At 45.8% G+C, this 26,331-nt stretch overlaps 1 protein-coding gene across 3 annotated transcripts in view; it reads left to right on the top strand.

Moving 5' to 3' along the window:
- The window catches only part of SYT17 (synaptotagmin 17), an 87,296-nt gene extending 68,016 nt beyond the window's left edge, over positions 1-19,280 (top strand). For 2 of the 3 annotated variants that reach the window (XM_055561179.1, XM_055561180.1), the window contains exons 8-9: positions 2,311-2,454; positions 18,874-19,280. In XM_055561179.1, coding sequence (XP_055417154.1) covers positions 2,311-2,454; positions 18,874-19,070 — 341 coding nt within the window. In that variant the 3' untranslated portion in view covers positions 19,071-19,280. The remainder of the gene's footprint in view (positions 1-2,310; positions 2,455-18,873) is intronic. The other variant, XM_055561181.1, reaches the window with a different exon arrangement.
- The last annotated feature ends 7,051 nt before the right edge of the window (positions 19,281-26,331 follow it).

The raw sequence follows: 26,331 nt of genomic DNA, 5'->3' as shown, positions 1-26,331 counted from the left end.
CTTTGTGACCCCATGGACTATACAGTCTATGGAATTCTCCAGGCCAGGATACAGGAGTGGGTAGCCTTTCTCTTCTCCCAGGGATCTTCCCAACCTAGGGATTGAACCCAGGTCTCCTGCATTACAGGTGGATTCTTTATCAGCTGAGCCACAAGGGAAGCCCAAGAATTGTGCCTAAAAGGCCAAAGTGTCCCTAAGGTGTTTGAAGATGGGGCAGGTCATTCTCCAGTGATCTGGAGTGTGACTGAGTGTGACTTGGAAAAGAATTCATGGAAGGGATAATGCAAGGGGCCGGAGTTCAGTTGTGGCTCTTCTCCACACTAATCATTAGGCTTGGGCTTCCCAGGTGGCTCAGTGGTAAAGAATTCACCTGCCAATGCAGGAGCCACAGGAGACATGGGTTTGATCCCTGGATTGGGAATATCCCCTGGAGCACGGCATGGCAACCCACTGTGGTATTCTTGCCTGGGAAACCCCCATGAACAGAGGAGCCTGGTGGGCTACAGGCCATGGGATTGCAAAGAATCGGACATGACTGAGCATGCACACATCAAGGCTTACTGTGCTCCAGGCACTGTCCCAAGTGCTCTCTCAGTTGGTCTTCACAACCAAATGAGGAAGGTACTGGTGTTATCCACATTTTACAGAGGAGGAAACTGAAGCTTGGAGAGCTCAAGTGACCCGCTTAAAAGGCGCCGTTATTACTTAAGGGTAACAGCTGCAATAGATCAGCCGCCAAGATTTTGTGGTCCTTATTTCTTGCTTGCAAGCCCTTTGTGGGTCTTCTCCCCTGTGGCCTTCCATGCAGTGATTCAGCAACCCAGACTCCTTCCATCTTGTGGCTCTGCCATCTTCTCAGGCCTTGGAGGGTTTCATCTCCAGCTGGTGATTGGGAGAGAGTTGAGGATTGACCTTTGCGTGGGAAGTTTTTATGAGGCGGACCTTGAAGTTATGACTATCACTTTCGCTTCCACCCAAGGTCTTTTGGCTACAGCTCTCTGCAGAGGAGGCTGGAAAATGTAGTCCAGTTGCTTGTCCAGGAAGAAAAGGCTTTGGAGACCACACGGCTATCTCTGCCACAGGCACCCAAGAGGCAAACAACTGAGCAAGCCAGACCCTGAACCAGCTTGCTCCACTGCCTCCCTAAGCACGTGTTACTTCTGGGTTCATGGTCAGTGTCAGCAGGAGATCCCATACCACCAAGTTCCATGTTTGGGGAATTCAGCCTAACAAGAGCAGTTCTTGCACTGAATTCACCAAATACATTTTGTCTGGCTACCCCTGGGCACCTACTGACTTAGAAAAGCAGTTAGACTGCTGGTTCTCAGCTGAGCTAATTTTTGTCACTGAGGGGACGTCTGGCACTGTCCAGAGGCAGTTTTGGTGGTCACAACTTGGGAGAAGCTATTGGCATCTAGGAGGCAGAGGCCATGGATTCTGCTCAACATCCTACAGTGCACAGAACAGAGGAGGAGATCAGGGGTGCTGAGGTTGGGACACGCTGAGCAGAGGTCAGTGACTCTGCTGGTCTCCTTGGGGTTTGTGGGTGGGGCTGTGGCCTCCAGGAACTGTGAAGAGTAGGTTGGCATGGACTTGGAGCTGGTCCACTCCTGTAATGCACCTGTTTGGGGAGTGTTTCTTCTCCTTATGGCATTGTGGCCTCTCATCATTCTTCGAGGTTTTGCTTTAGCCATCTGAGTGTGAAGAGTTCCTCGGCAGAGCATGTTGGCTGAATTTGTGCTCATCTGTGTAATTGCAAACAGCTTTCCTGTTTCTGCCCATCAACATTGGGTCAGACAGAAATATCTCACTCTGCAAACAAGCCCCATGTCGCAGGTGGTGTGGCCTGACTCAGTGGGAGGCGGGGCTGGGTGACCCTTCTGGGACGATGAGTGTTGTACTTTTCACTCTGGTCTCTACTCCACCCCACATTGTGGTTTATGGGTCCCTGTCACCCTCATGTGGTGATGGGACAGGGTCACACGGGACATGGAATGTTGTTGGTTGTTGTTCAGTCACTAAGTACAACTCATTGCGACCCCATGGACTGCAGTATGCCAGGCTCCTTTATATCCTGGAGTTTGCTCAAAGTCTTATCTATTGAGTCAGTGATGCTATCTAACCGTCTCATCTTCTGCTGCCCACTTCTCCTTTTGTCTTCAGTCTTTCCCAACATCAGGGTCTTTTCCAGTGAATTAGCTCTTCGTATCAGGTGGCCAAAGTATTAGAGCTTCAGCTTCAGCATTAATCCTTCCAATGAACATTCAGAGTTGATTTCCTTTAGGATTGACTGATTTGATCTCTCTGCAGTCCAAGGAACTCTCCAGAGGCTTCTCCAGCATCACAATTCAAAAGCATCAATTCTTCAGCACTCAGCCTTCTTTATGGTCCAACTCTCACACCCGTACATGACTACTGGAAAAACCATAGCTTTGACTGCACAGACCTTTGTCGGTAAGGTGATGTCTCTGTTTTTTAATACACTGTCTAGGTTTTTCATAGCTTTCCGTCCAAGTACCAAGCCTCTTTTAATTTCATGGCTACAGCCACCATCTGCAGGGATTTTGGAGCCCAAGAAAAGAAACTCTGTCACTGCTTCCATTTTCCCCGTTCTATTTGTCATGAAGTGATGGGACCAGAGGCCATGATCTTAGTTTTTTGGATGTTGAGTTTCAAACCAGCTTTTTCACTCTCTTCTTTCACCGTCATCAAGAAGCTGTTTTGAGTTTCAAGCCAGCTTTTTCACTCTCTTCTTTCACCCTCAACAAGAAGCTGTTTAGTTCCTCTTCACTTTCTGTCATTAGAGTGCTTTTATTTGCATATCTGAGGTTGTTGATACGTCTCCAGGCAATCTTGATTCCAGCTTGTAATTCATCCAACCTAGCATTTCTTATGATGTACTCTGCATATAAGTTAAATAAGCAGGGTAACAATATACAATGTCTTAACTCCTTTCCCAATTCTGAACCAGTCACTTGTTCCGTATCTGGTTCTAACTGTTGCTTCTTGTCCTACATACAGGTTTCTCAGGAGGCAGGTAAGGTGTCTGGTATTCCCATCTCTTTAAGAATTTTCCACAGTTTGTTATGATCCACACAGTCAAAGGCTTTAGTATGGTCAATGAAGCAGAAGTAGCTATTTCTGGAAATCCCTGCTTTCTCCATGATCCAATGAATGTTGGCAATTTGATCTCTGGTTCCCCTCCCTTTTCTAAACCCAGCTTGTACATCTGGAAGTTCTCTATTCATATACTGTTTTAGTCCAGCTTGAAGGATTTTGAGCAAACCTTGCTAGCATGTGAAATGAGCACAGTTGTATGGTAGTCTGGACTTTCTTTGGGATTGGAATGAAAACTGACCTTTTCCAGTCCTTTGGCCATTGCTGAGTTTTCTAAATTTGCTGACATATTAACTAGAGCACTTTAACAGCATCATCTTTTAGGATTTGAAATAGTTCAGCTGGAATTCTCTCACCTCTAATAGCTTTGTTCGTCATAATGCTTCCTAAGGCCCACTTGACTTCGCACTCCAGGATGTCTGGCTCTAGGTGAGTGACCACACCATTGTGATTATCTGGGGACTGGAAGAAACACAAGCTGGAATCAAGATTGCCGGGAGAAATAGCAATAACCTCAGATATGCAGATGACATCACCCTCATGGCAGAAAGTGAAGAAGAACTAAAAAGCCTCTTGATGAAGGTGAAAGTGGAGAGTGAAAAAGTTGGCTCAACGTTCAGAAAACAAAAATCATGGCATCTGGTCCCATCACTTCATGGGAAATAGATGGGGAAACAGTGGAAACAGTGTCAGACTTTATTTTTTTGGGCTCCAAAATCACTGCAGATGGTGACTGCAGCCATGAAATTAAAAGATGCTTACTCCTTGGAAGGAAAGTTATGACCAACCTAGATAGCATATTCAAAAGCAGAGACATTACTTTGCCAACAAAGGTTCATCTAGTCAAGGCTATGGTTTTTCCACTGGTCATGTATGGATGTGAGAGTTGGACTGTGAAGAAGGCTGAGTGCCGAAGAATTGATGCTTTTGAACTGTGGTGTTGGAGAAGACTCTTGAGAGTCCGTTGGACTGCAAGGAGATCCAACCAGTCCATTCTGAAGGAGATCAGCCCTGGGATTTCTTTGGAAGGAATGATGCTAAAGCTGAAACTCCAGTACTTTGGCCACCTCATGCAAAGAGTTGGCTCATTGGAAAAGACCCTGATGCTGGGAGGGACTGGGGGCAGGAGGAGAAGGGGATGACAGAGGATGAGATGGCTGGATGGCATCACTGACTCGACGGACGTGAGTCTGAGTGAACTCCGGAAGTTGGTGATGGACAGGGAGGCCTGGCGTGCTGCAATTCTTGGGGTCGCAAAGAGTCGGACACAACTGAGCGACTGAACTGAACTGAACTGAAGACCTTTATTGCACAGTTCTTCTGTGTATTCCTGCCACCTCTTCTAAATCTCTTCTGCTTCTGCTAGGTCCTTATCATTTCTGTCCTTTATCATGCCCATCCAAACATGAAATACTCCCTTGAAAGCTCCAATTTTCTTGAAGAGATCTCTAGTCTTTCCCATTCTATTGTTTTCCTGTATTTCTTTGCATCATTCATTTAAGAAGGCCTTCTTATCCCTTCTTTCTTGTCTCTGAAACTCTGCATTCATTTGGGTATATCTTTCCCTTTCTCCCTTGCCAATACAGGGGTTTTTTTATGTTGTTATTATATGTATGTATAAATGTATATACATATATGTATGTATAATACATATGTGTATATAATACAAACATACAGGAGACAGTAGAATAAAAATCCCTCAGTCCCCCTACTTAAAGGTCACAACTCTTAACAATTTACTGTAGCCTTCTTTCCAGGAATGTGTGCACCTATGTGTGTGTGTGTGTGTGTGTGTGTGTGATATGTGTGCACATGTGTGTGTATAGATCTCCATCCTCTGTTGTTAACATCCAGAATATATAAATATATTTTTCTGCAACTTGCTATTTGCACATAATATATCTTGGACATTTTCCATATTAATGTATATATTCATTCAGCAAATATTCATGGAGTCTCTCTTGTGAGCCAGGTGCTGTACTTGCAACAATGAACGAATTGGACAAAAATCCAAGTTTCACCAGGTGAATGCTCCAATGTTGTAAACAAAACAGGCAGTAAACAAAATGGCTGAATTATGCCAAGTAGGAATGATGTTAAGCACTAGGGAGAAAACTTGATATACTTAAAATGAATGGGTTTTATTCTACATAGGTGATTTTTTTGAATGAAACAAGTGGCTGTGATTTTAATTTGCAGTTCCCCAGTGACTCGTGGTGTGGATCAGCTTTTCATGTGGAAGGAGGAAGACACTGAAGGCAGGGGTGTGCTCTGTGGTCAGCGGTCCAAAGTTGACCTGAATTTTGTTTGGTGGTGAGGGGACAGATCCCCAGGGGGCTCGACCCCTCAGTTCAGGCGCAGGACAGTGTTTCTGGCAGAGTGTGGTCTGGTTACCGTGGTCTTTGGGACAAGCTGGCGGGACCCGCTGCGGGCGCTTCACCGCCTCCCCAGGGAGTCTTGTCCTGCTCCCGTCTGTGCCCAGTGAGTCACCACGCTGCCTTCCTGCTGCAGGATCCAGAGGCCCTGTGACCAGCCTACGAACCACGTGGTGATACAGACCTGGAAGTTGATATTTCTGTGCTATAAAGAAGCAACTAAAGGCTATGAAATATAAAAGTAGGACAGTTGAGCTGTTTACGTGTTTGGGTTTTTTTTTTTTTTTTTTTTTTTTCCAATTCTTTCATTAATTTTTGAACTTATTTGGCTGTACCAGGTCTTAGTTAGTTCCCTGACCAGGGATCAAACCTAGGCTCCCTGCATCAGGAGCATGGAGTCTTAGCCACTGGACCACCAGGAAAGTCCCTGGGTTTGTTTTTTTTTTTTAATCTCAACATTTTATTAAGAAACTTTAAAAATTTTGAAAGAATGTTTCAGTCAACATCCATATTCCCACCACCTAGATTTCTGTTTGCTTTATCATCACATATCTCCATCTCTCTGTCTCTTAATTCATTTTCTTTCATGTATTTCAAGGTCACTTGTAGATGTTAGTCCCATTTCTTGTTTTTTAAAATTGACTTTTTGTTGCAGTGTAATATACATATAGAAAAAGTGCATCAGTCTTAAGCATACATTTCATGAATTTTTATAAAATGAATACACCCCATGTGACTGGCACTCAGATCAAGAAAGAGAATGTTCCCAGAAATTTTCCTGGGCCCCTTTCAGTTACTGCTTCCTCCCCTAGGGGAACCACTGTGATGACTTCTCTTACCATACATTCATTTTGCTTCTTTTTGACCTTTATGGAAATGGAATCACCACTTCTTTCACTCGACATTATCCTTATGAAATTTATTCATATAATTATGTGTACTTGTAGTTTTCCATCACATTTTTAATATAGTATTTCTGTGTATGCTGCTGCTACTGCTGCTAAGTCGCTTCAGTCATGTCAGACTCTGTGCGACCCCATAGACGGAAGCCCACCAGGCTCCCCCGTCCCTGGGATTCTCCAGGCAAGAACACTGGAGTGGGTTGCCATTTCCTTCTCTAATGCATGAAAGTGAAAAGTGAAAGGGAAGTCGCTCAGTCATATCTGACTCTTAGTGACCCCATGGACTGCAGCCCACCAGGCTCCTCCACCCATGGGATTTTCCAGGCAAGAGTACTGGAGTGGGGTGCCATTGCCTTCTCTGATTTGTGTATAACTATACAACAATTTATGTATCTATTCTAAAAGTAGAGTGATATTTAAACATACTAGAATGTGCCCTTAAGACTTCCCTGGTGGTCCAGTGGTTAAGACTCTGTGCTTCCAATGTAGGGGGAGTGTGTTCGATCCCTGGTCAGAAAATTTAAGATCCCACATGCCAGGGTATGGCAAAAAAAAAAAGGAATGTGCCCATTCAAATTAGTGTCATGGCTTTCGAAGCATAATTTGGGATGTTGTAAGTGCCAAGAGAAGTTAAGAGTAGAGACCCAGGAGGTCATCAGGACCTGAGTTCACCCCCAGCTCTACCACTGTCATGCTGGCTGGATCCAACCTGGGCCTCTACCTGTCACTAGGATTTGATACCTTGTCTTGCTCTAGGATTCAAGACACATGCTGCGTTGACCCACATTGCAGATTAAGGAAGAGTGCCTGGTGGGAAATAAGAAAAATTTTATAGGACAAGGGACTGATTCAGTAGATGCATGATGGGGCCTGAGAACTTGCATTTTTAACAGGCTCCAGGTGATGATGAAGCTGCTGGTCTGGGGACCATACTTTGAGCATCACTGCCTCATATAGATCAGGGATGGGCAAATCACAGCCCCTGGGTCAAATCTGGCCCACTTCCTGTTTTTATTAATAAAGTTTTATTGGAACACAGTGAAAACAAAAATCTGTCTTTCCCTACTCACAACATTTCTGACACCAAACATGTGGGATTTTTTTTTCCCAGTTCAGCTACCAATCCAATGGATATTTTGATCTGCTTCTAATGCAGAGTGTCTAACCTGACCACACATGAGAATCCTCTGGGGAGCAGTTCCAGAACGCTGGCATCTAGTCTCCCACCCCTGAACCAGTCAACAGAATTTCTTGGGGTGAGGCCCAGGCACTGGTCTCTTTAAAAGTCTTCCAAGTGATTATCATGTTCGTGGTATTTCTCCTTTATTTCCTCAATTATTTTAGAAGACAAGGGGCATCTTCTAAAGCTTTAACAGGTGTCTCGTAACTAGCTCAGAAGACAGTTTGCTGTGAACATTTTCTCCCAAAGCAGGGCCAGCATCTCTGAGACAGATGTACAAAGATGATCCTCATTCAGATGTGTAAGTTTTGGTTGTTCATGTAAAAACAAGCACATTACATTATAGTCACACTTTTAAATGCTTCTTCCTCCTAGACGGTGTGATTCACACACAGATCGGAATGTGATTCTCCAACCCATATGTTGTCCCTGTAAATGCAGGCTCCACGTGGCTCGGTTTCCACATAGGCATGTAGAAGTGGTCCGGCCGTGGTCTGAAGGAATTGTCAAACAAATCTCAACCTTGACTTCTTTCTCTTGGGAAAGGAGGACGATCTGATTCATAAGCCATGGCGACATTCTCAGCAGCACCTTCCCCCTTCACCCCAGTTTCCTCTTTCCCTGAATTTTCTCTGAAATTTCTTCTCTGCTGAGCTCCCAAACCCTCCTGAGCTCAATGAGGTGGCTTCTCTCCCTCCATCTCCCCTCCCAGCTCTCTTTCCCTGCAGATATTTGTAGCTTCTTGGGTCTTAGTGACTTTCCTTTGATGTCGATGGATTTGGTCTTAAAGAAAGGAAACCCCAAACACATGCTTTTCCCTTACGGTAGAGTTTCTTAACCCCTGTACTTGTTGACGTTTTGGGCCAGCTTCTGGCCACAGTTCTCTGCTGGGGGGTTGTCCTGTGCATTGTATGATGGTTAGGAGCATCCCTGCCTTCTGCCCTCTAGATGCCAGTGGCTACCCCTCACCCCTACTTGTGGCAACCAGTTGTCTCTTGACAGTGCCAAATTTGGGGGACAGAATTGGCCTCAACTGAGAACCGCTGCATTAAAGGAATCCAACACTTTAAGCCAGCATCGCCTGCACACCTGGGCAAGAGGAGCCTCTCTCCTAGGCCTTGTACTTTAAATGGGGTGACAGGTCTGAAGGCAAGGAGTCTAGGGAGTCCAGGAGGTGTCCCCACCTGCTGTCCACATCTCCCTTTCTAGATCACTTCAGAGGACTGGTATCCCAGAATTTTCCACCCACATGACCCAAGCCTGCTTAAGGCTTTCTCCAGGTCCATCTTCTGGGAGGCAAGCCATGATGCCAGTGTATGACCTCTAGACCTGAGCAGATAATAATAGTCCTCTCCTTGTAACTAGAGTTGTGTGGACAAAATAATTTAGTGTATCAATAGTCTGTAGAACAGGGTTAGCACATGATAAGCTCTATATAAGCATTAACTGCTATTATTATACTTTTCAATAGTCCCTAAACATGAGAAAACTTCCTTGGCTGCTGCGCTACTGAAGAAGCAGCCATCCATTCAGATGTTGGAGGTGAACCTGGCCCTGCTGGGCCTCAGAGAGGTGGTGTGAAGGTCTCCAACCAGGCACCATCATGAGGAGATTTAGGGCCATTCTGACTCTCAGCACCTCTGGCCTTGACATGCTGGCTGGAGGGCCTGTCATGAATATTTTCACTCATCTTGTGTTTGTCTTGTGTCAGGGTCCGTGGAAGGGAGGAATGGGTGAGACGTCTCTTCTTTCTGAGATGGGAGGAGACGAAATGAGCTTTGAGTTTCACTTCCCTCTGTGCCCATGCTGCCTGTGTGACCTTAGACACTCAACCTCCTAAGCCTTGTGAGCCTCTAATTCCCCATCTGTAAGACGGGGGTATAAATAGCATCTTCCCTAACAGGATGGTGGTGTTAAGTCAGAAATGTCGGTAAGGTATTGATATTTATTCAGTGCCTAGTAAAAAGAAGTCAGGATTCAGCATTGCTGATTTTAAATTATTGTAATACTGTTATCTAAATTGTCACAATGACTGTTAGAAGACATGGAGAAAAAGTTCTGTCCGAGCAGCTCCTATGAATCACAGAATGAGCCAGGAAAGGGTAAAAAACATCATCCTTAAGTCATGGATGAAACGTCTTCGAACCAAAGACACCTCAAAGCTGAAAGGGACCTTAAATCCCCACTTATTGTGTAAATGGAGAAACCAAGGCTCCAGAAAAGAATGATCTACCTGGTTTTAAAGAAAAACCTGAAACAGCTTCTAGGTCTCAGGGAGAAGAAAAAAGAGGTATTTGCAGGCTGTTGGTTCCAGGCTCACTTCCAATCCCAAACTCTGTGGTTGCTCAGGCCCCTTATACCAAATGGTGGGGTATGCTCAGCCTCCACGTCCACAAACGCAGGAGACCAACTAAAGTTTGAGGAGGTTTTGCAGAAGTTGAATGGGTACCACATTTGTGGGGTGTCAGTGCTGACCCATGGGGAGGGGGAAGGAGAGGAAGCAGGGACATGTAGACTGCTTTGGGTTCCCCCAAGAGCTAAGTCATATCAGCCTGATGAAGCGTGAGGATCCATCCCCAGTGAAGAGTTTGGGAGGACTGTGGAACAGCGAGGATGGGTTTTGGTCACTTAGTGCAGTTTTTTCGAAAACAGGGGAGCAGCTCCACTCAGCACCCAAGAGGTGGCTTTCAGGGAACAGTGACAAGGTGGGGTTCCATGAGTGGGGCCCTCCCTGCTTATGGGGGCATCACCTTGTGAACCAAGCATGCAAAGTGGGGAGCAGCCAAGTCTGCTCCTGCTGGTAAAAGATCAAGATTTTTTTTTTTTCCCATTTGCAGTGTTTATCACACCCACACTCTTAAGTCATCTAGCTTCCCTTCCAGAACCGTCTGCCTTGGCAAACTAAATTAGCAGCCAAGAGTTTAGCTCTTTCAGGAAAGAACAAAATCGTTTTTACAGCAAATATCAACATGTGCAAGCCTCATCTTGCCCCTGACTCACTCGGGGCACCTAGATGTTGACTGGAGCAGGAATCTCCCTGCACCTCTGGGCCTCAGTCTCCCCAGCTGTAAAATGGACCGATGACAGCAGCTGCCTTAGAGCAGTGGTTCTCAGTGGAAGAGGAGGGGGTGGATTGTGTTTGGCCGTGTCTGGAGTTGCTTTGGGTTGTCACAGCTGGGAGAGGACTGCTAGTGGCGTCCAGTGGGCAGAGGCTGGGGCGCTACAGGGCATCCTGCAGTGCTCAGAAGAGCCCCCCATTACAGAGAGTGATCTGGCCCCAATGTCAGCAGTGCAAAGGGTGGGCAATGCCACTCTAGAGGCTTGGTGTGAAGATTAAGTGAGTTAATCCATGTGATGTGCTTAGTCCTGGGCCATATACACAGTAGGTGCTTAGTAGAGAAGTGGTACTCTCCACGCTCCTTCAAAGCCTTGAGCCTCTCATCCTGCTTTGGTTTTGCCAGTTGGGACTTCCTCAGCTGCATGGCCGTGGTGACTGGCACCACAGAGGCACATATGTTGGTGATTCTGTAGAGAGAAATTCCAGAAAGTGTAATGTGCCGGTTGTGTCCACTGCATCTGAGGATGGAGAGAGATGGACTTTGGTGACTCACTGGTCCACACAGAGGGCAATGCTCAGAGACTGTGGCTGTCAGGGTGTTTGAGGTCTGTTGAGGTTGGAGGGAGAGCTCCCTCCAACCTCAGAGCGTATTCCTGGCACAGCTGCTACTCTCCTGTAATCAGGCAGGGAGGAGAAGTAAAGGGGTTTGAGTAAATTTTCTATTTCCCAAACGCTTTCCACTTACACTTTAAAAAAGGCTTTAAAGTTTTAACTGTTTGATAGAAAACTGTTTGTACTTCATTTGACCCATTAACCCAGACACTGAGCCTTCCTACAGATTCAGAATCTTAAATTATAAAAACAAATGATCACATGATGCTTAACATCATTAAAACAAATAACCCACTCAGAAAGTGGGCAGAAGACCTGAACAGATATTTCTCCAAAGAAGACATACAGATGACCAATAGGCACATGAAAAAAATGTTAACATCGCTAATTATTAGAGAAATGCAAATCAGAACGACAATGAGATATCACCCCACACAAGCGAGAGTAGCTAACAGAAAAAAAGCCACAAATTATAAATGCTGGAGAGGGTGTGGAGAGAAGGGAACCCTCCTATACTGTTGGTGGGGGTGTAAATTGGTACAGCCACTATGGAGAACAGTATGAAGGTTTCTTAAAAAACTAAAGACAGAGCTACCATACTCCTGGGCATGTGTCAGAGAAAAACATGATCTGAAAGGATACATGCATCCCAGTGTTCATTGCAGCTCTGTTTACAATAGCCAAGACATGGAAGCAGCCTAAATGTCCATCAACAGAGGAGTGGGTAAAGAAGATGTAGCACATATATACAGTGGAATATTTGTTGTTGTTCAGTCTCTCAGTCGTGTCCAACTCTTTGTGACACCATGGACCGCAGTACGCCAGGCCTCCCTGTCCATCACCAGCTCCCGAAGCTTGCTCAAACTCATGTCCATTGAGTCGGTGATGCCATCCAACCATCTCGTCCTCTGTTGTCCCCTTCTCCTCTTGCCTTCCATCTTTCCCAGCATCAGGGTCTTTTCTAACAAGTCAGCTCTTCGCATCAGGTGGCCAACGTGTTGGAGCTTCAGATTCAGCATCAGTCCTTCCAATGAATATTCGGGATTGATTACCTTTAAGATTGACTGGTTTGATCTCCTTGCAGTCCAAGGGACTCTCAAGACTCTTTTCCAACACCACAGTTCAAAAGCATCAATACTTCGGTGCTCAGCCTTCTATATGGTCCGTACACGACTACTGGAAAAACCATAGCTTGGACTATATGGACCTTTATCAGCAAAGTAAAATCTCTGCCTTTTAATGTGCTCTCTAGGATTGTCATAGCTTTTCTTCCAAGGAACAAGTGTCTTTTAATTTCATGGCTGCAGTCACCATCTGCAGTGATTTTGGAGCCCAAGAAAATAGTCTGTCACTATTTCCATTGTTTCCCCATCTATTTGCCATGAAGTGATGGGACCAGATGCCATGATCTTAGTTTTCTGAATGCTGAGTTTTAAGCCAGCTTTTTCACTCTCCTCTTTCACCTTCATCATGAGGCTCTTTAGTTCCTCTTGCTTTCTGTCATAGGGTGGTGTCATCTGCGTATCTGAGGTGATTGATATTTCTCCCGGCAATCTTGATTCCAGCTTGTGCTTCATCCAGCCCAGCATTTTGCAAGATGTACTCTGCATATAAATTAAATAAACAGGGTGACAATATACAGCCTTGACGTACTTCTTTCCCAGTTTTGAACTAGTCTGCTGTTCCATGTTCAGTTCTAACTGTTGCTTCTTAACCTGCATACAGGTTTCTCAGGAGACAGATAAATTGGTCTAGTACTCCCATCTCTTGGAGAATTTTCCACAGTTTGTTGTGATTCACACCATTAAGGGCTTTAGCACAGTCAATGAAGCAGATGTTTTTCTGGAATCTCTTGCTTTTTCTGTGATCCAACAGATGTTGGCAGTTTGATCTCTGGTCCTCTGCCTTTTCTAAATCCAGCTTGTACATCTGGAATTTCTCCTTTCACGTAGGCTGAAGCCTGGCTTGGAGGATTTTGAGCATGACCTTGCTAGCATGTGAAATTAGTGCAGTTGTGCAGTAGTTTGAACATTCTTTGGCATTGCCTTTCTCTGGGATTGGATTGAAAACTGACCTTTTCCAGTCCTGTGGCTACTGCTGAGTTTTCCAAATTTGCTGATATATTAACTACAGCACTTTAACAGATTTAGGATTCTGGAATAACTCAGCTAGAATTCTATCACCTCCATTAGCTTTGTTCATAGTGATGCTTCCTAAGGCCTAATGTGACTTCACACTCCAGGATGTCTGGCTCTAGGTGAGTGATCACACCATCATGGTTATCTGAGTCATTAAGATCTTTTTTGTATACTTCTTCTGGGTATTCTTGCCACCTCTTCTTGATATCTTTTGTTTCTGTTAGGTCCATACCATTTTTGTCCTTTATTGTGCGCATTTTTGTGTGACGTGTTCCCTTGGTATCTCTAATTTTCTTGAAGAGATCTCTAGTCTTTCCCATTCTGTTATTTTCCTCTACTTCTTTCCATTGTTCTCTTAGGAAGGCTTTCAATGGAATATTACTTAGCCATTGAAAGGAATGAAATAATGCCATTTGCAGCAACATGGATGGACCTAGGGGCTCGGAGCAGCCCCCCATAACAGTGAACCATCAGAGTCATACTGAGTGAATTAAGTCAAACAGAGAAGGAGAAATATCATAGGACATCTCTTGTCTGTGGAATCTAAAAAGTGATACAAATGAACTTATTTACAAAACAGAAATAGACTCACAAACTTAGAAAATGAACTTACAGTTTCCAGGTGGAAGGGATCTTTGGAAGGGATGGTGACAGGTACACACAGCTGTATTTAAAATGGATAACCAAAAAGGACATATTATATTAATATAGCACATGGAACTCTGCTCAGTGTTATGTGGCAGCCTGGATGGGAGGCGGGTTTCGGGGAGAATGGATACATGTATATATATGACAGAGTCTATTTGCTATTCACCTGAAACTTACAGCATTGTTAATCGGCTATACCCGAATACAAAATAAAAAGTTCAAATAAATAAATAAATGATCACACAGTGACTATCCCCAGGCTCTGTGAAGGAGGAAAGGATTGTTTGCCCCTTCATCAAATGGCCCTGTACTACTTTAAGTTCTGGTATCTGGCTGGTAGTCACGGTCCACTAAATTGATTAAAATTACTCCAGATGGGGAAAGCAGATGACCAAGTATATTTGAATTATGTCTAAATTCATGAAGAATAAATAAGATCTAAGAGAAAATGTGAGGCCCCCTCTGCATAGGTTTTGTGCTTGGACTTTGTGACATCTATGCCTTTTTAAAAATTGAATATGGTTAATTTGCTATGTTGTGTTAAGTCAAGTGTACAGCAAAGTGATTCAGTTACACACATACACACACATTCTTTTTGATTATTTTCCATTATAGGTTACTCAAGATATTGAGTATAGTTCCCTGTGCTATACAATAGGTCCTTGTTGACATCTGTCCCTTTCTGTCACTCTCTGGATTATTCAGGTTGTTCAGAAAATCCCTCCAGACGATGAGGATAAATTAGAGCATATACATTGTGAAGATATACACAAATGATGGTAGTAAAATGAGTCCCCATGACAGTCAGTGGGGATATTTGGGGTGTCTCACAATAAAATTTCTAGATATTATTGTTTTTGAAACGGAGAAATATAGGGATCTAGTTATGAGGAATTTACTTCATATACAGGGTTTGTTTGTTTGTTTGTTTTTTTTGCTGCAAATACTGCATGTTGCCACCAGCTCGCTCAGTGACTTGGCTTCCCTGTGTACAGGGTGGAGTGGGCCAGGGATATCTAGCCTCCTGTCTCTGAGCCGCTCTCTGGATTCAGTCAATATCCAGTGTAATTCCCTATGCTCTCCACCAACACAATCCCTGGAATTGAGAGAGATGGCAAACTTGATGTTCTCCCAGGCAACGTTTATGATAGAAGTCATTAGTTTTATTCAGGGTATTACAATTTGCATTTTAAATGTTTGGCTTTTAAAAGACTGTTAAGATTGCCACAACTTTTCCAAGTGATTTGCAAGTCCCGAAGCCTGCCAATTAGCTCAGATGGCCATAGCAACGACTTCTTCCCGTCAGAAAGGCTGAATCACTGAAGAGCGACCACCCTTCAAGAGCTGAATGATTCACCAAGCCAAGTTCCTTTGCACATTGGGATAAGAAGCGTAGGCTATCAGATTTCCGTTCATACTTCTGCCCCTTCTGCTGATTTCGATGTAGATTCTCTAATAGAGGCTTATTTTTTCCTTTGTTTTTTTTTTCCCCCAAATTATATATTCTTATTAGACGCTCAAACTGTTCACACTTATATAATAAGTACAGAAAGTAGAAAGTTCTGTTTCCCTTCCCTAGAGAGAGCTGCTCTTAACAATTTTGTGAATAGTTTTCCAGATATTGTTTTCTAATCTATATATTGGGTTGACCAAAATATTCATTTGGGTTTTTCCATACGATCTTATGGAAAAATCTGAACGAACGTTTTGGCCAACCCAATATCATTTTTTTTCTTTTTTTTTTTTAAGCAAAAAGAGATTGTGTTTACATATACTGTTTTTGCAACTAGATTTTGTCTCCTAGCAATATGTCTTGGAGACATTTCCATCTTGTATATATAGGTCTGTCTCATTTTTAACCATGGTGCTGGTTTCCATGGTATTGTCACATCAGAAATTATTAGTCCTCTCCAGTGTTTGGGTGCTCCCAAAGCTGATCCTAAGACAAGACTTGGGTGCAAGCAGGCTACTAGGAAGGTGATCCCAGGAAATACTGATAAGAGATTGGGCAAGTGAGACCAGAAAGGGAGGCAGGCCAGTGAAGGATGATCCATGAGTGGGTAACTGGAGCTTGGGAGGCGGGACCACTGGCAGGTTCATTGATCCTCCAGGACTCACAGAACTTGGAAAAGCTGTTATACTCATGGTTATAGTTCACTGCAGTGAAAAGATACAGACTCAAACCAGCAAAAGGAAGAGTCCAGGAGAGACCAGGCAGGAGTTACAAATGTCACGTGGACAGCATTTCATTCTCCCAATAATGACGTGTGGCAACATGCTCGGAGGATCACCAACCAGGGAAGCTCACTGAAGGCTTCGTGTCTAGAATTTGGTTTAGGGGTCAGTCATGCAAGCATGGCTGACAGTCCGGGTGGCTGACCCTAGTCCCCAGCCTTTTCTGAGGTCAAGTTGCTCTTGTGTGGCCCAAGGCCCCTGCGAAAGTCACATGGTCAGCATACACTGGCATGTCCCAGGCAGAGAGCAGCGGGCGCTCACCTAGGGATGCCAGCAACAAAGGCTAGGGGTAGCCTCCAGGGTGGGCAGGATATCAACAGCCTCACTCACACTTGCTCGTGAAGTGTTTTTGTTGTTTCCATTTTTCATGCTCATAAATGATGTTCTAGAGGAGGGGTTGGCAAACATCTTTGTAAAGGACCAGATAGTAAATATTTTCAGCTTTGAAGGCCACACAGTCCCTCTTGCAGCTATTCAGCTCTGCTGCTGTAGCACAGAAGCAGCTGCAGGCATTGTGTGAACATTTTATCCCCAGGGAAAAAGTCCAAATGGGGCCTGAAATGGTCTCCTGATATCTTGCTTTAGATGTGAGGCCTACAGGAAAAGGGACTCTGGTAACTTGTTTTCATTTGGTGAAAGTTTAACCTTCCATTCCCTACGAGGTGTGGTTCAAGAGTCCTGCATGTTGCCTATTCAAAAAAGTTGTGCTTGTTGGTTTTTTCAGATGCATCAGAGAGCTTCTCAGCAGTTTCCTTTATTAAGCAAAGACTAGTCCTAATTTTTCTCTTCTGTAAGGGGTTTCCCTATAAATGAGCTCTTCCTATGCATAGTGACCACTTTACCAGATGTACGAAAAATGAACATGGTCCAATTTTTGTTCATGGAGCTGATAGGTATGGGACACTGTGGATGGAGATGTCACTTAGCCCAGTTCACTCTTGGTCTTTTGGGGCTTAAAACAGTGGATAGAGTTTTTGTTTTTCCACTTTTCTTCTTTTCCCCTTATTTTTATCATTTGGAATTCTTGATGTGAATCCCACAGAGGAGAACAGAGATTTGTTAGCATTCAGTCTCTGTTTTGGGTTGCATATTTTAGCTGGTTTGTTTGATAATGGGCACCCCTTCTGGGATCTGCTCGCCTGTGCTCTGCTCACGCTGGGTGAATCTTTGATAGTCCCCATTCTGTAGTCCTTCATTTATAACACAGACACAGCCTGCTTTCCCATCAGCGAGATGGCATGCCCTGACTCCCCACATGCAGATAAGGAATTAGGCAGAACTCAGCTGGAAAGATAAATCAAGCTATCTCATTAGGCTTGAAAGACACGAATTAAGCTTGCATGGGAATTAACAGCCTTCCGAAGGGACATACAGTGCAACAAAGGGAGAAGAAATTGTCAGAGCCCTTTCTCTCAGGAGCCTTGCCTCTGCAGCCTGTCTCTTTCATAAAGGTCAACAGGTAGAAATTGAGGATTGAAAGAGCAGTGTAGTGTTTATTGAGTACTTATTAAGTGCCAAGGCTGCACTTACTAAGAAGAGGGCGGCAGAGGATGAGATGGTTAGAAAGCATCACCTACTCAATGAACATGAATTTGAGCAAACTCTGGGAGACAGTGAAGGACAGGGAAGTCGGGCGTGCTACAGTCCATGGGGTTGCAAAGAGTCGGACACAACTTAGCAACCGAACAACATTAAGTGCCAGAACCTCAGTGCAGGCTCCTAAGGTAGTTAAGATTCCCGTGTAACCAAGGAGGAAACTGAGTGTCAGAGGGGCTCCTTTGCTTATCTCAGGGGTCCCAGAGCTGTCGAATGACAGAGCCAGGATTCACTCTTTGCGACCCCATGGGCTGTATAGTCCATGGAATTCTCCAGGCCAGAATACTGGAGTGGGTAGCCTTTCCCTTCTTCAGGGGATCTTCCCAACCCAGGGATCGAACCCACGCCTCCCACATTGCAGTGGATTCTTTACCAGCTGAGCCACAAGGGAAGCCCGAGAATACTGGAGTCAGTAGCCTATCCCTTCTCCAAAGGCTCTTCCCGACCTAGGAATCGAACCAGGGTCTCCTGCATTGCAGGCAGAGTCTTTACCAACTAAGCTATGAAGGAAGCCCTAGGATTCACCTAGGATGTCTGTTCTCATGACCTACAGCTTAACCAGGTGGTTCTTATCTGGGGTGAATTGACGCCCTGGAGATACTGGGCCCTGTGTGGAGATTTGGGGATTGTGGGTGAAAATGGCAGCTGGTGGTAGAGGCCTGAAGTGCTGCTGGACAGCCTACAGCGCACAGGCTGCCCCCACAGGGAATTTCCAGCCCCTGCGTGAGCAGTGCGGCCTTCAGAACCTGGTTCAAGCACTCAGCTGGACTCCAGTGGTGGCTGGGCGGTTCCACCGGGACTACCCGGCTGTCATGCCCTGAGGGCAGCGTGGTGAGGCTGCAGGGTCAGAGGTTAAAAGCTGCAGCCAAGGGACTTACGGGAGGATGAGGAGGGAATAGGGGGATTTTCCGGGGTTAAAAGAAACAGTGTTCTGAAAACAAGGACTCACGCCTGTCGTCGAGGCGTATGGAGACTAACGCCTCTGTCCTGCCTCCCCTGCCCCTCTGGTTAGTGTTCGGCCACAACATGAAGAGCAGCAACGACTTCATCGGGAGGATCGTCATCGGCCAGTACTCCTCCGGCCCCTCGGAATCGAACCACTGGCGGCGGATGCTCAGCGCCCACCGCACGGCCGTGGAACAGTGGCACAGCCTGCGGTCCCGGGCCGAGTGCGACCGCGTGTCCCCTGCCTCGCTGGAGGTGACCTGAGGGCCGCGGGGACGGTAGCTGTCGTCTGTGGAAACAAGGAAGAAAACTTAGGACAAAAAAATGCCATATGTGTATACTGTTCCATCCACACACACACACCACACACACACCCATACACACCCAACTCCTCTCAGAACCAAGAGGACACTGACTATTGATCACACACTGGCCGCCCTTGAGGAGTGAGGCCTGAGAACTTTCCAGAAGCCCCATCCATCCATCAGCTGCAAACTGAGCAGGCTCTGCCGTGAGACCTATGGACAGTGCTTGCTCTCCTGGATCCTTCTGCCCTAAAATGCTCTTTCAACCCTCAGGCCAGAGAAAAGACCTCCCCGAGGGTGCCAACCTCCACTGAGATGAAGTTTTCCAAGAGTCTGGCCAGTGTCTCAGAGTTGGACATGACTGAGTGACTGACACTTTCACTTCATTTTCACTTTGGCCAGTGTTGGGAGGCCTAACCACCCCCCCCAACCCCAAAATGCGCACCCACTGGGTGACTCCCGAACAGCCTGCTGTTCCCAGAGGTTCCTCAAACCTGCTACCTTTGCCCCAACGTGTAAGTACTTTGTCTTCTCTTTAGTGGGTGTGATACATAGATTAGACTATCTGAAGAAACTAAACGGCAACAAAAAATAGTCCAGTGTCAGAAGCCTCTCCTGGCTTCCCTGAAGCCGTCCTTGTGTTAGCTTCTCCCTGGGGACTCCCCGGGGGTATGTGTGTGGATGTTCTGGCGTGTGTGCCCTCAGGTGAGCGTGTGTGTGTGTGTGTGTGTGTGCATGTGTGTCCCCTTGGTGAGCGAGGCACTGGCTGGGACCTCAGGCCTGAGCACTCCTCCTGTCTGCCTTGCCCGTCAGTGAAGTTTCACTCACCACCCTCCTGTGTGTCAAGACCCCACCTCAGTAACAGTAGCGTGTGTGAATAGCAAGTTAATAGAATATGATAGAGCAGAAGTAACATTTTTTGACCGAACCATGGTGATTGTGACTCCCAGAAGACCTGCAGAGGACGGTTACATGGAATAAAAAGGCCACCACGCCCACCACGCCCCCACCCAAGAGTCTCCCTCGTGTCACACTCTGAGAGTCTCGCTGTGTTTTGTGTGTGAACCAAAGTCACTTCTCTTGTGCTAAGAAATTAGTGTAGTTAGAATAGATCTCTCTCTCTCTCTGTTGGATGCTTCTGTATCTCTTCCCACAGCGTGTTGTCTGGTATAATGGGGAGCTGTTTATTGAAATTAAAGATTATTTATTTGTGCCATGCATTTGAGTTATCTTTTTCTTCATGAACATGGGCATGGAGGGTAGGAGGGTATTTCAGTTACTGTCTCTGTGTAAAAACTCAAAGCACTGGTGTTTATCGTGCTCACAGATCTCATGGGTCCAGAATTCAGACCAGGCACAGGGATGGCTTGTCCCTGCCCCATGATACCTAGGGTCTCACTTGGAACACTCAAGGGCCACAGTGGGTATAACCAGACAGCCAGTCATGCTGGACATTGTTGGTAAGACTTGTGTGTGGTCTAGGCAGAAAGGACAGTTAAAACATTAAGGTATATTCATCTGACAACTGACAGGAGAACTTGTGTAAAAGAAGATAAGGATTTATGTTAGGTCCCTCCTGTTCCAAGCAATGGGAACTTAACACCAAATTGTTTAAGCCACAAAGGAAGTCCTGGCTTTAGGCATAGCTGGATCCAGAGGCTCTCCTGGACAGGCTCTCCCCATTCAGGGAGCATCATGGTTACCAGCAGCTTAATAATTTCAACTCGTACTCATCGTTAAGACCCAGCTTCAACTGCCAAGACAGAAATGACAGCTCCTTCCTGTCCTCCCCACAAGAAGCTTTTCTGTTTAACTTTTTTAACAACAACTACCTCTAACTAAGGCCTTACTGTGTACTAAGCCCAATGCCAGCACAGCCTCATTTAATTCTCACAACAACCTCTTGACAAGGGAGCTATTATTATCCCCATTTTCCAGGTGAGGAAAGGAAGAGTTTTTTCCTATAAAACTGTTCACTTGTTCAGGACAAGAGCCATGGCTACTTAGCTTTCTATTGGCCATGTCCAGTAAAAGGGGCTTGACCTAGGTAAACCTCGTGGGCTGAGATGGGTCCACTCCTGGCCGCATTGGGCTTTCCAGGATCCCCTCGTGGGTCCTCTGGTGCCTCCCGCTCTGGAGTGGAGGTGGCATGAAGGTCAAGGGGGAAAGACAGGGAGATTGCCTTAGGTTATGTTTCTAAGGAGAGAAAAGGAGAAGCTTTTCCTTCTTTATAAAATGGCTTCCTGCCTGTGGTTGCACAGAAGAGGAGAGAAATATGAGAGAATAAACAGAATGAGGGAAAACAGGACTAAAGATGTTACACGGTGATTGGCTTTGGAGCCAGAGAAGCCACGGTTCAGACCTCAGGCCCAGCACTCCCTGCCTGCACCCTCATCAAGTCTCAGAGCTGCTCTGGGACCCAGGTTCCTCATTATCTCAGGTGGGACACTTTTGAAGCTGATGTTGAGGCAAGGACTTGGGTTCAGTTCAGCGCAGTTCAGTCACTCAGTCGTGTCCGACTCTTTGCGACCCCATGGACTGCAGCACGCCAGGCTTCCCTGTCTGTCACCAATTCCTGGAGCTTACTAAGACTCATATCCATCAAGTTGGTGATGCCATCCAATCATCTCGTCCTCTGTCATACCCTCCTCCCGCCTTCAATCTTCCCCAGCATCAGGGTCTTTTCAAACAAGGTAGCTCTTCCCATCAGGTGACCAAAGTATTGGAGTTTCAGCTTCAGCATCAGTCCTTCCAATGAATATTCAGGACTAATTTCCTTTAGGATTGACTTGGATGCAAGGACTTGGGTGTGATGGCTTATTTGGGAGGTGATCCCAGGAATCATAAATGGAAGGATAAGTCAGGGGAAGGAGGAACACCATCAAAGCCTGCTTTAATTGGCATTGTGAGTAGCTAGGGCTCAGTCATGCTGGGGACCCACATATTAATAGAATACACTTGAGAGTGACCACTACAGGGAAACTGGACTTTTTGACTACTGCATCTTATTGCTCAGGGCCTGAGGGGTGCCCCTGTTGGCATTCAGCATTGGACACTTTAGCACTGTCCTGTTGGGCTGAGCCAACTTGGGTAGCATAGAGAATTCCCCGGGCAGAGAATGAGGGTGTGCTTGAGCAGGTGAGCTGTCCCCATGGGTGGTCCAGCCCACGGCAGCCTCGTGGGCACTTGGGTAATGAGGGTTGCAAGTGGGGCATCCCCAACACCTGCCACCCTCGTTCCCAATAACCAGAGGGCTGACCAAGCACCGTGCCAAGTGCTAAGTGTCTCATTTCATCCTCCTGCAGCAACCCACGTGGGAGATGTTGTTAGTTCCCTCTTATAAATGAGGAAGCTGAGGCTTCATGAGATTAAGTGGTGAGTAAGCAGTGGAGCTAGAATGCCAGCCCAGGCCTGGCTGACTATAGAGCCTGGTATGAGCTAAATTGTAGCTCCCCCAAGCTCGTGTACTGAAACCTTAACCCCCACGACCTCAGCGTGTGACTGTGTTGAGAGATGGGGCTCCTTAAAGGTGATTCAGGTTAAATGAAGTCATCAGGGCCCTGATCCAATACAACTGGTGTCCTTACATTAAGGGGAGGTGAGGACACAGAGACAGACACGCACTGAGGGAAGGTGATGTGCGGAGACATGGGGAGAAGGCAGCATCTACAAGTCAAGGAGAGAGGCCTGGAGACCCAGGCCGAGGACAGCGCCTTCCCAGGAACCGCTTCTGCCAACACCTGGACTTGGGACTTCTGGCCTCCAGAACTGTGAGGCAGTGAAGCTGTGCTATTTGAGGCACCCCATCTCTGGAACTTTGTTGTAGCAGCCCTAACACACTTAACTCAGAGCTAGTGTGGCTGACCACTGTGCTGGACTGACTCATCTGAAAATAGGATGGCAGTTTCTACCCCGCAAGGCTGCAGGTGGTATGAGGATGAGCCAGGATAATGCTGGCAAGGTCTTAACACACGGCACTTGCTGGCTGTTCCTACTGGACACGCATCGGGCAGTGCTTGCTGATTATAGACAGAACAGCGAAGCACAGGTGTTACAGCCGTCCAGCCTCCTGATTCCTTTCCTTTCTGGGTGGCCTGTCTTCCACTGCCAATGCGATCGCTGTCCTTTTTTCAGGGTCAAAAATGCCATTTAAAAGAATTAGGAATGAGCACCACTAAGCAAAAATTTTAAACTTATGCCTAGAAAAAAGACTGGAAGACATTGCCCTGAAGGTCGCAGGGGTTATCTTTTGGGAAGTCATTTTGCTACAATTTTATACCTTCCTCTTCAGTGTTTTTGAGGGTCCTATAGTGATCTTATGGTAGTTTAATGTATATTGAGCGCTTAGGTGTCAGGCATTGTTCTAAGCACTTGTATGAGGGAAGGTATTGATTTATTTCCATTTTTCAGATGAGGAAACCAAAGTTAAGAGGGATTAAATAATCAGTGTGTGGTCACACAGAAGCAGGTCTGAAATTTAAACACAGATACAGATATGCCTGAATTGGAAAGTATGAAATAAACCAGCCTCTACTGTCCCTTTTATAATGGTGGTGGGGGGCAGGGAACTTTATTTGACTTACTAGTAAATAAATGACAATTTTTAAAAGGTAAGAAACTAAAGGAGATGATAGATGGATGATAGGAAGAAAGAAACAGATCTTTGCTGAACCCGCAGGCCACCATGAGCACAGTGGGTGTATGTGTGCATGTATAGGGTTGAGGGGAGAGTAATGTCTTTAAGAAACCAGAAAATACATATTGTGTTACAAAGAGACCTCTACAACCTCCAAATGGCAGCAAAAATCCTATATGTTAAGTGAATAAATTGTCTATGTTCTAGACAGTAAACTTGAAGTCTGGAGCAGGGGCTACAAACTATGGCCTGCAGGCCAAATCCAGCCCACTGCTCTTTTTTGTAAATAAAGTTTTACTGGAACCCAATCAGGCTCATTCCTAAGATTCAGAGTTGTGGCCTGCAAAGCCACTACTATCTGGCTCTTTACAGAAAAAAATTAAGTTGCAGTTAGGTAGGATGAATAAGTCTAGGGGTCAAAGGTACAGCATGATGGTTATAATTAACAACACAGTACTGAATGCTGGAAATTTGCAAAGAGTAGATTTCAGGTGCACTCAGCACACACAAAAGGAGATGATATGTTAATTAGTTTGCTATATCATTTCACTATATATATATATGTCACATCATCATGTTGTACACCTTAAATATAGTTTTCTTAAAAGAATTCTTAATTCTTCTTAAAAAATAGAATTTTTAAGAAAGTTTGCTTGCCCCTGTCTAGAGTAAGGTAACATGGATGTACATATGACTCCCCGGGGATCTAGTCAAAATGCAGGTTCCAATTCAGCAGGTCAGGGCTGGGGCCTGAGATTATGCACTTTTAATGAGCTCCCAGGAGATGCTGCCGCTGCTCATCCATGAGCCACATGCTGGACTGAGCATGTCACAAATACTTGTCATGTTTCCTTCAGAGCAGGTTCATGATTCCATTTACCAAAATCTCCAGCCACCACATATTATCAACACGGATCATTTAGGTGGTTTATTTGCCAAATCAAAGGACCCTCCACTTTTCAAAAGCATTTCCAGTGCCCTGTGTCTGCTGACCCTCCTTGTCCACCTGGTCCATTCACACAGAGGGTGTTTGACACGACAGCGGGGGCCCCTGAAGAACAGTCAGCGCACCAGATGATGGAGAGTGGGGAGAAAGCATCCCAACTGTCTTCCGTGTTTATGTTTTTGTATCAACTTTTAAAATAAGTCAATTTCGGGGAGGGCTGTTTTATAACAGGGTATATTAGTACAGTAAGTTGTATGTGCATATCACATATAATAAACATGTCATTTCTAAATGAATAAATGTGCATGCTCCAGGGCACACCCCCACAAAGCTTGGAGGCAAGGGGTAGACAAGAGTTCTGCTATGGCTGAAAACGGGCCTGGGCTGTGCTCCTAGCATGAGTCAGGCCTTGGCAGGCTTTCAGCCCTGCGTGGGCTGGCAAAGCACACTATGTGGGCACGAGTTAAGTTATTCCTCGCAGGCACAGCTGGGTGGTGCAACAAGAAAGTGAGTGATTGGGACACGTTTGTGCCTGTATGCCAGCCACACAAAATGTCAGGGCACCTGGCTGAGCATTTCAGGAGAGAAAGGGGGTAGTGTTCAGAGAAGGCCAGGTAAAGACTTGCACAGAATCAATGACAATCACAGCAACATTTGCTATCATGCATTCAACACCTGCTATTTGGCAGCTTCTATGCTGAGTATTACAGAAAAATGATTACATTTAAACTTGGTGAGGTAGGCACTATTACTGGGGGCTTCCCTGGTGGCTCAGACGGTCAAGTTTATCTGCCTGCAGTGCAGGAGACCTGGGTTCAATCCCTGGGTCAGGAAGATCCCCTGGAGAAGAAAATGGCAACACACTCCAGTATTTTTGCCTGGAGAATCCCATGGACAGAGGAGCCTGGGGGCTACAGTCCATAGGGTGGCAAAGAGTCGGACACGACTGAGCAACAAACACTTTCAGGTAGTTATTATCCCTATTTTATAAAGGAGGAAAGAGAGGCTCAGAGAGGCAGAGTGACTTGCCTGAGGATACAGGAAGACTCTGATTTTTAGAGGTATCAATTCATAAATGCAACAAGATTCCAATAAAACACCATCATTCAAGTTTGAACACACTAGAACCATACACTAACAATAACATTTGCTTCTCTTTGTTGAACACTTCCTCTACTTCAAGAACCTTCTACCAGTGCCTTCTTTAACCTCTGAAAGACCGGGGAGGAGTTGCCACACCTGGCCTTCCTCCTGGCTGCGGGGAATCCAGGGCTCAGGCGCAGACTGGCTGAGCCCAAGTGCTGAGGCCCTGCCTGAAGGGGGCGCCCTCTCTCAGTTCAGTTCAGTTCAGTCACTCAGTCGTGTCACACTGTTTGCGACCCCATGGACTGCAGCACGCCAGGCCTCCCTGTCCAGCATCAACTCCCGGAGTTTACTCAAACTCATGTCCATTGCAGGGAAGGCAATGGCAACCCACTCCAGTACTCTTGCCTGGAAAATCCCATGGACGGAGGGGCCTGGTGGGCTGCAGTCCATGGGGTTGCTAAGAGTCAGACACGACTGAGCTTATATTTTCACTTTGTCTGAGGGCACCGAGATGCTTTGTCTCCTGTGCCAGGCTGGGACGTGCATGTTGCT

The sequence above is a fragment of the Bubalus kerabau genome, chromosome 23 (genome assembly GCF_029407905.1).
Source record: "Bubalus kerabau isolate K-KA32 ecotype Philippines breed swamp buffalo chromosome 23, PCC_UOA_SB_1v2, whole genome shotgun sequence".
NCBI classification, from domain to species: domain Eukaryota; kingdom Metazoa; phylum Chordata; class Mammalia; order Artiodactyla; family Bovidae; genus Bubalus; species Bubalus kerabau.
The sequence above is the reverse complement of the archived record's forward strand: the minus strand, read 5'-3'. Positions and strand labels throughout refer to the sequence as shown.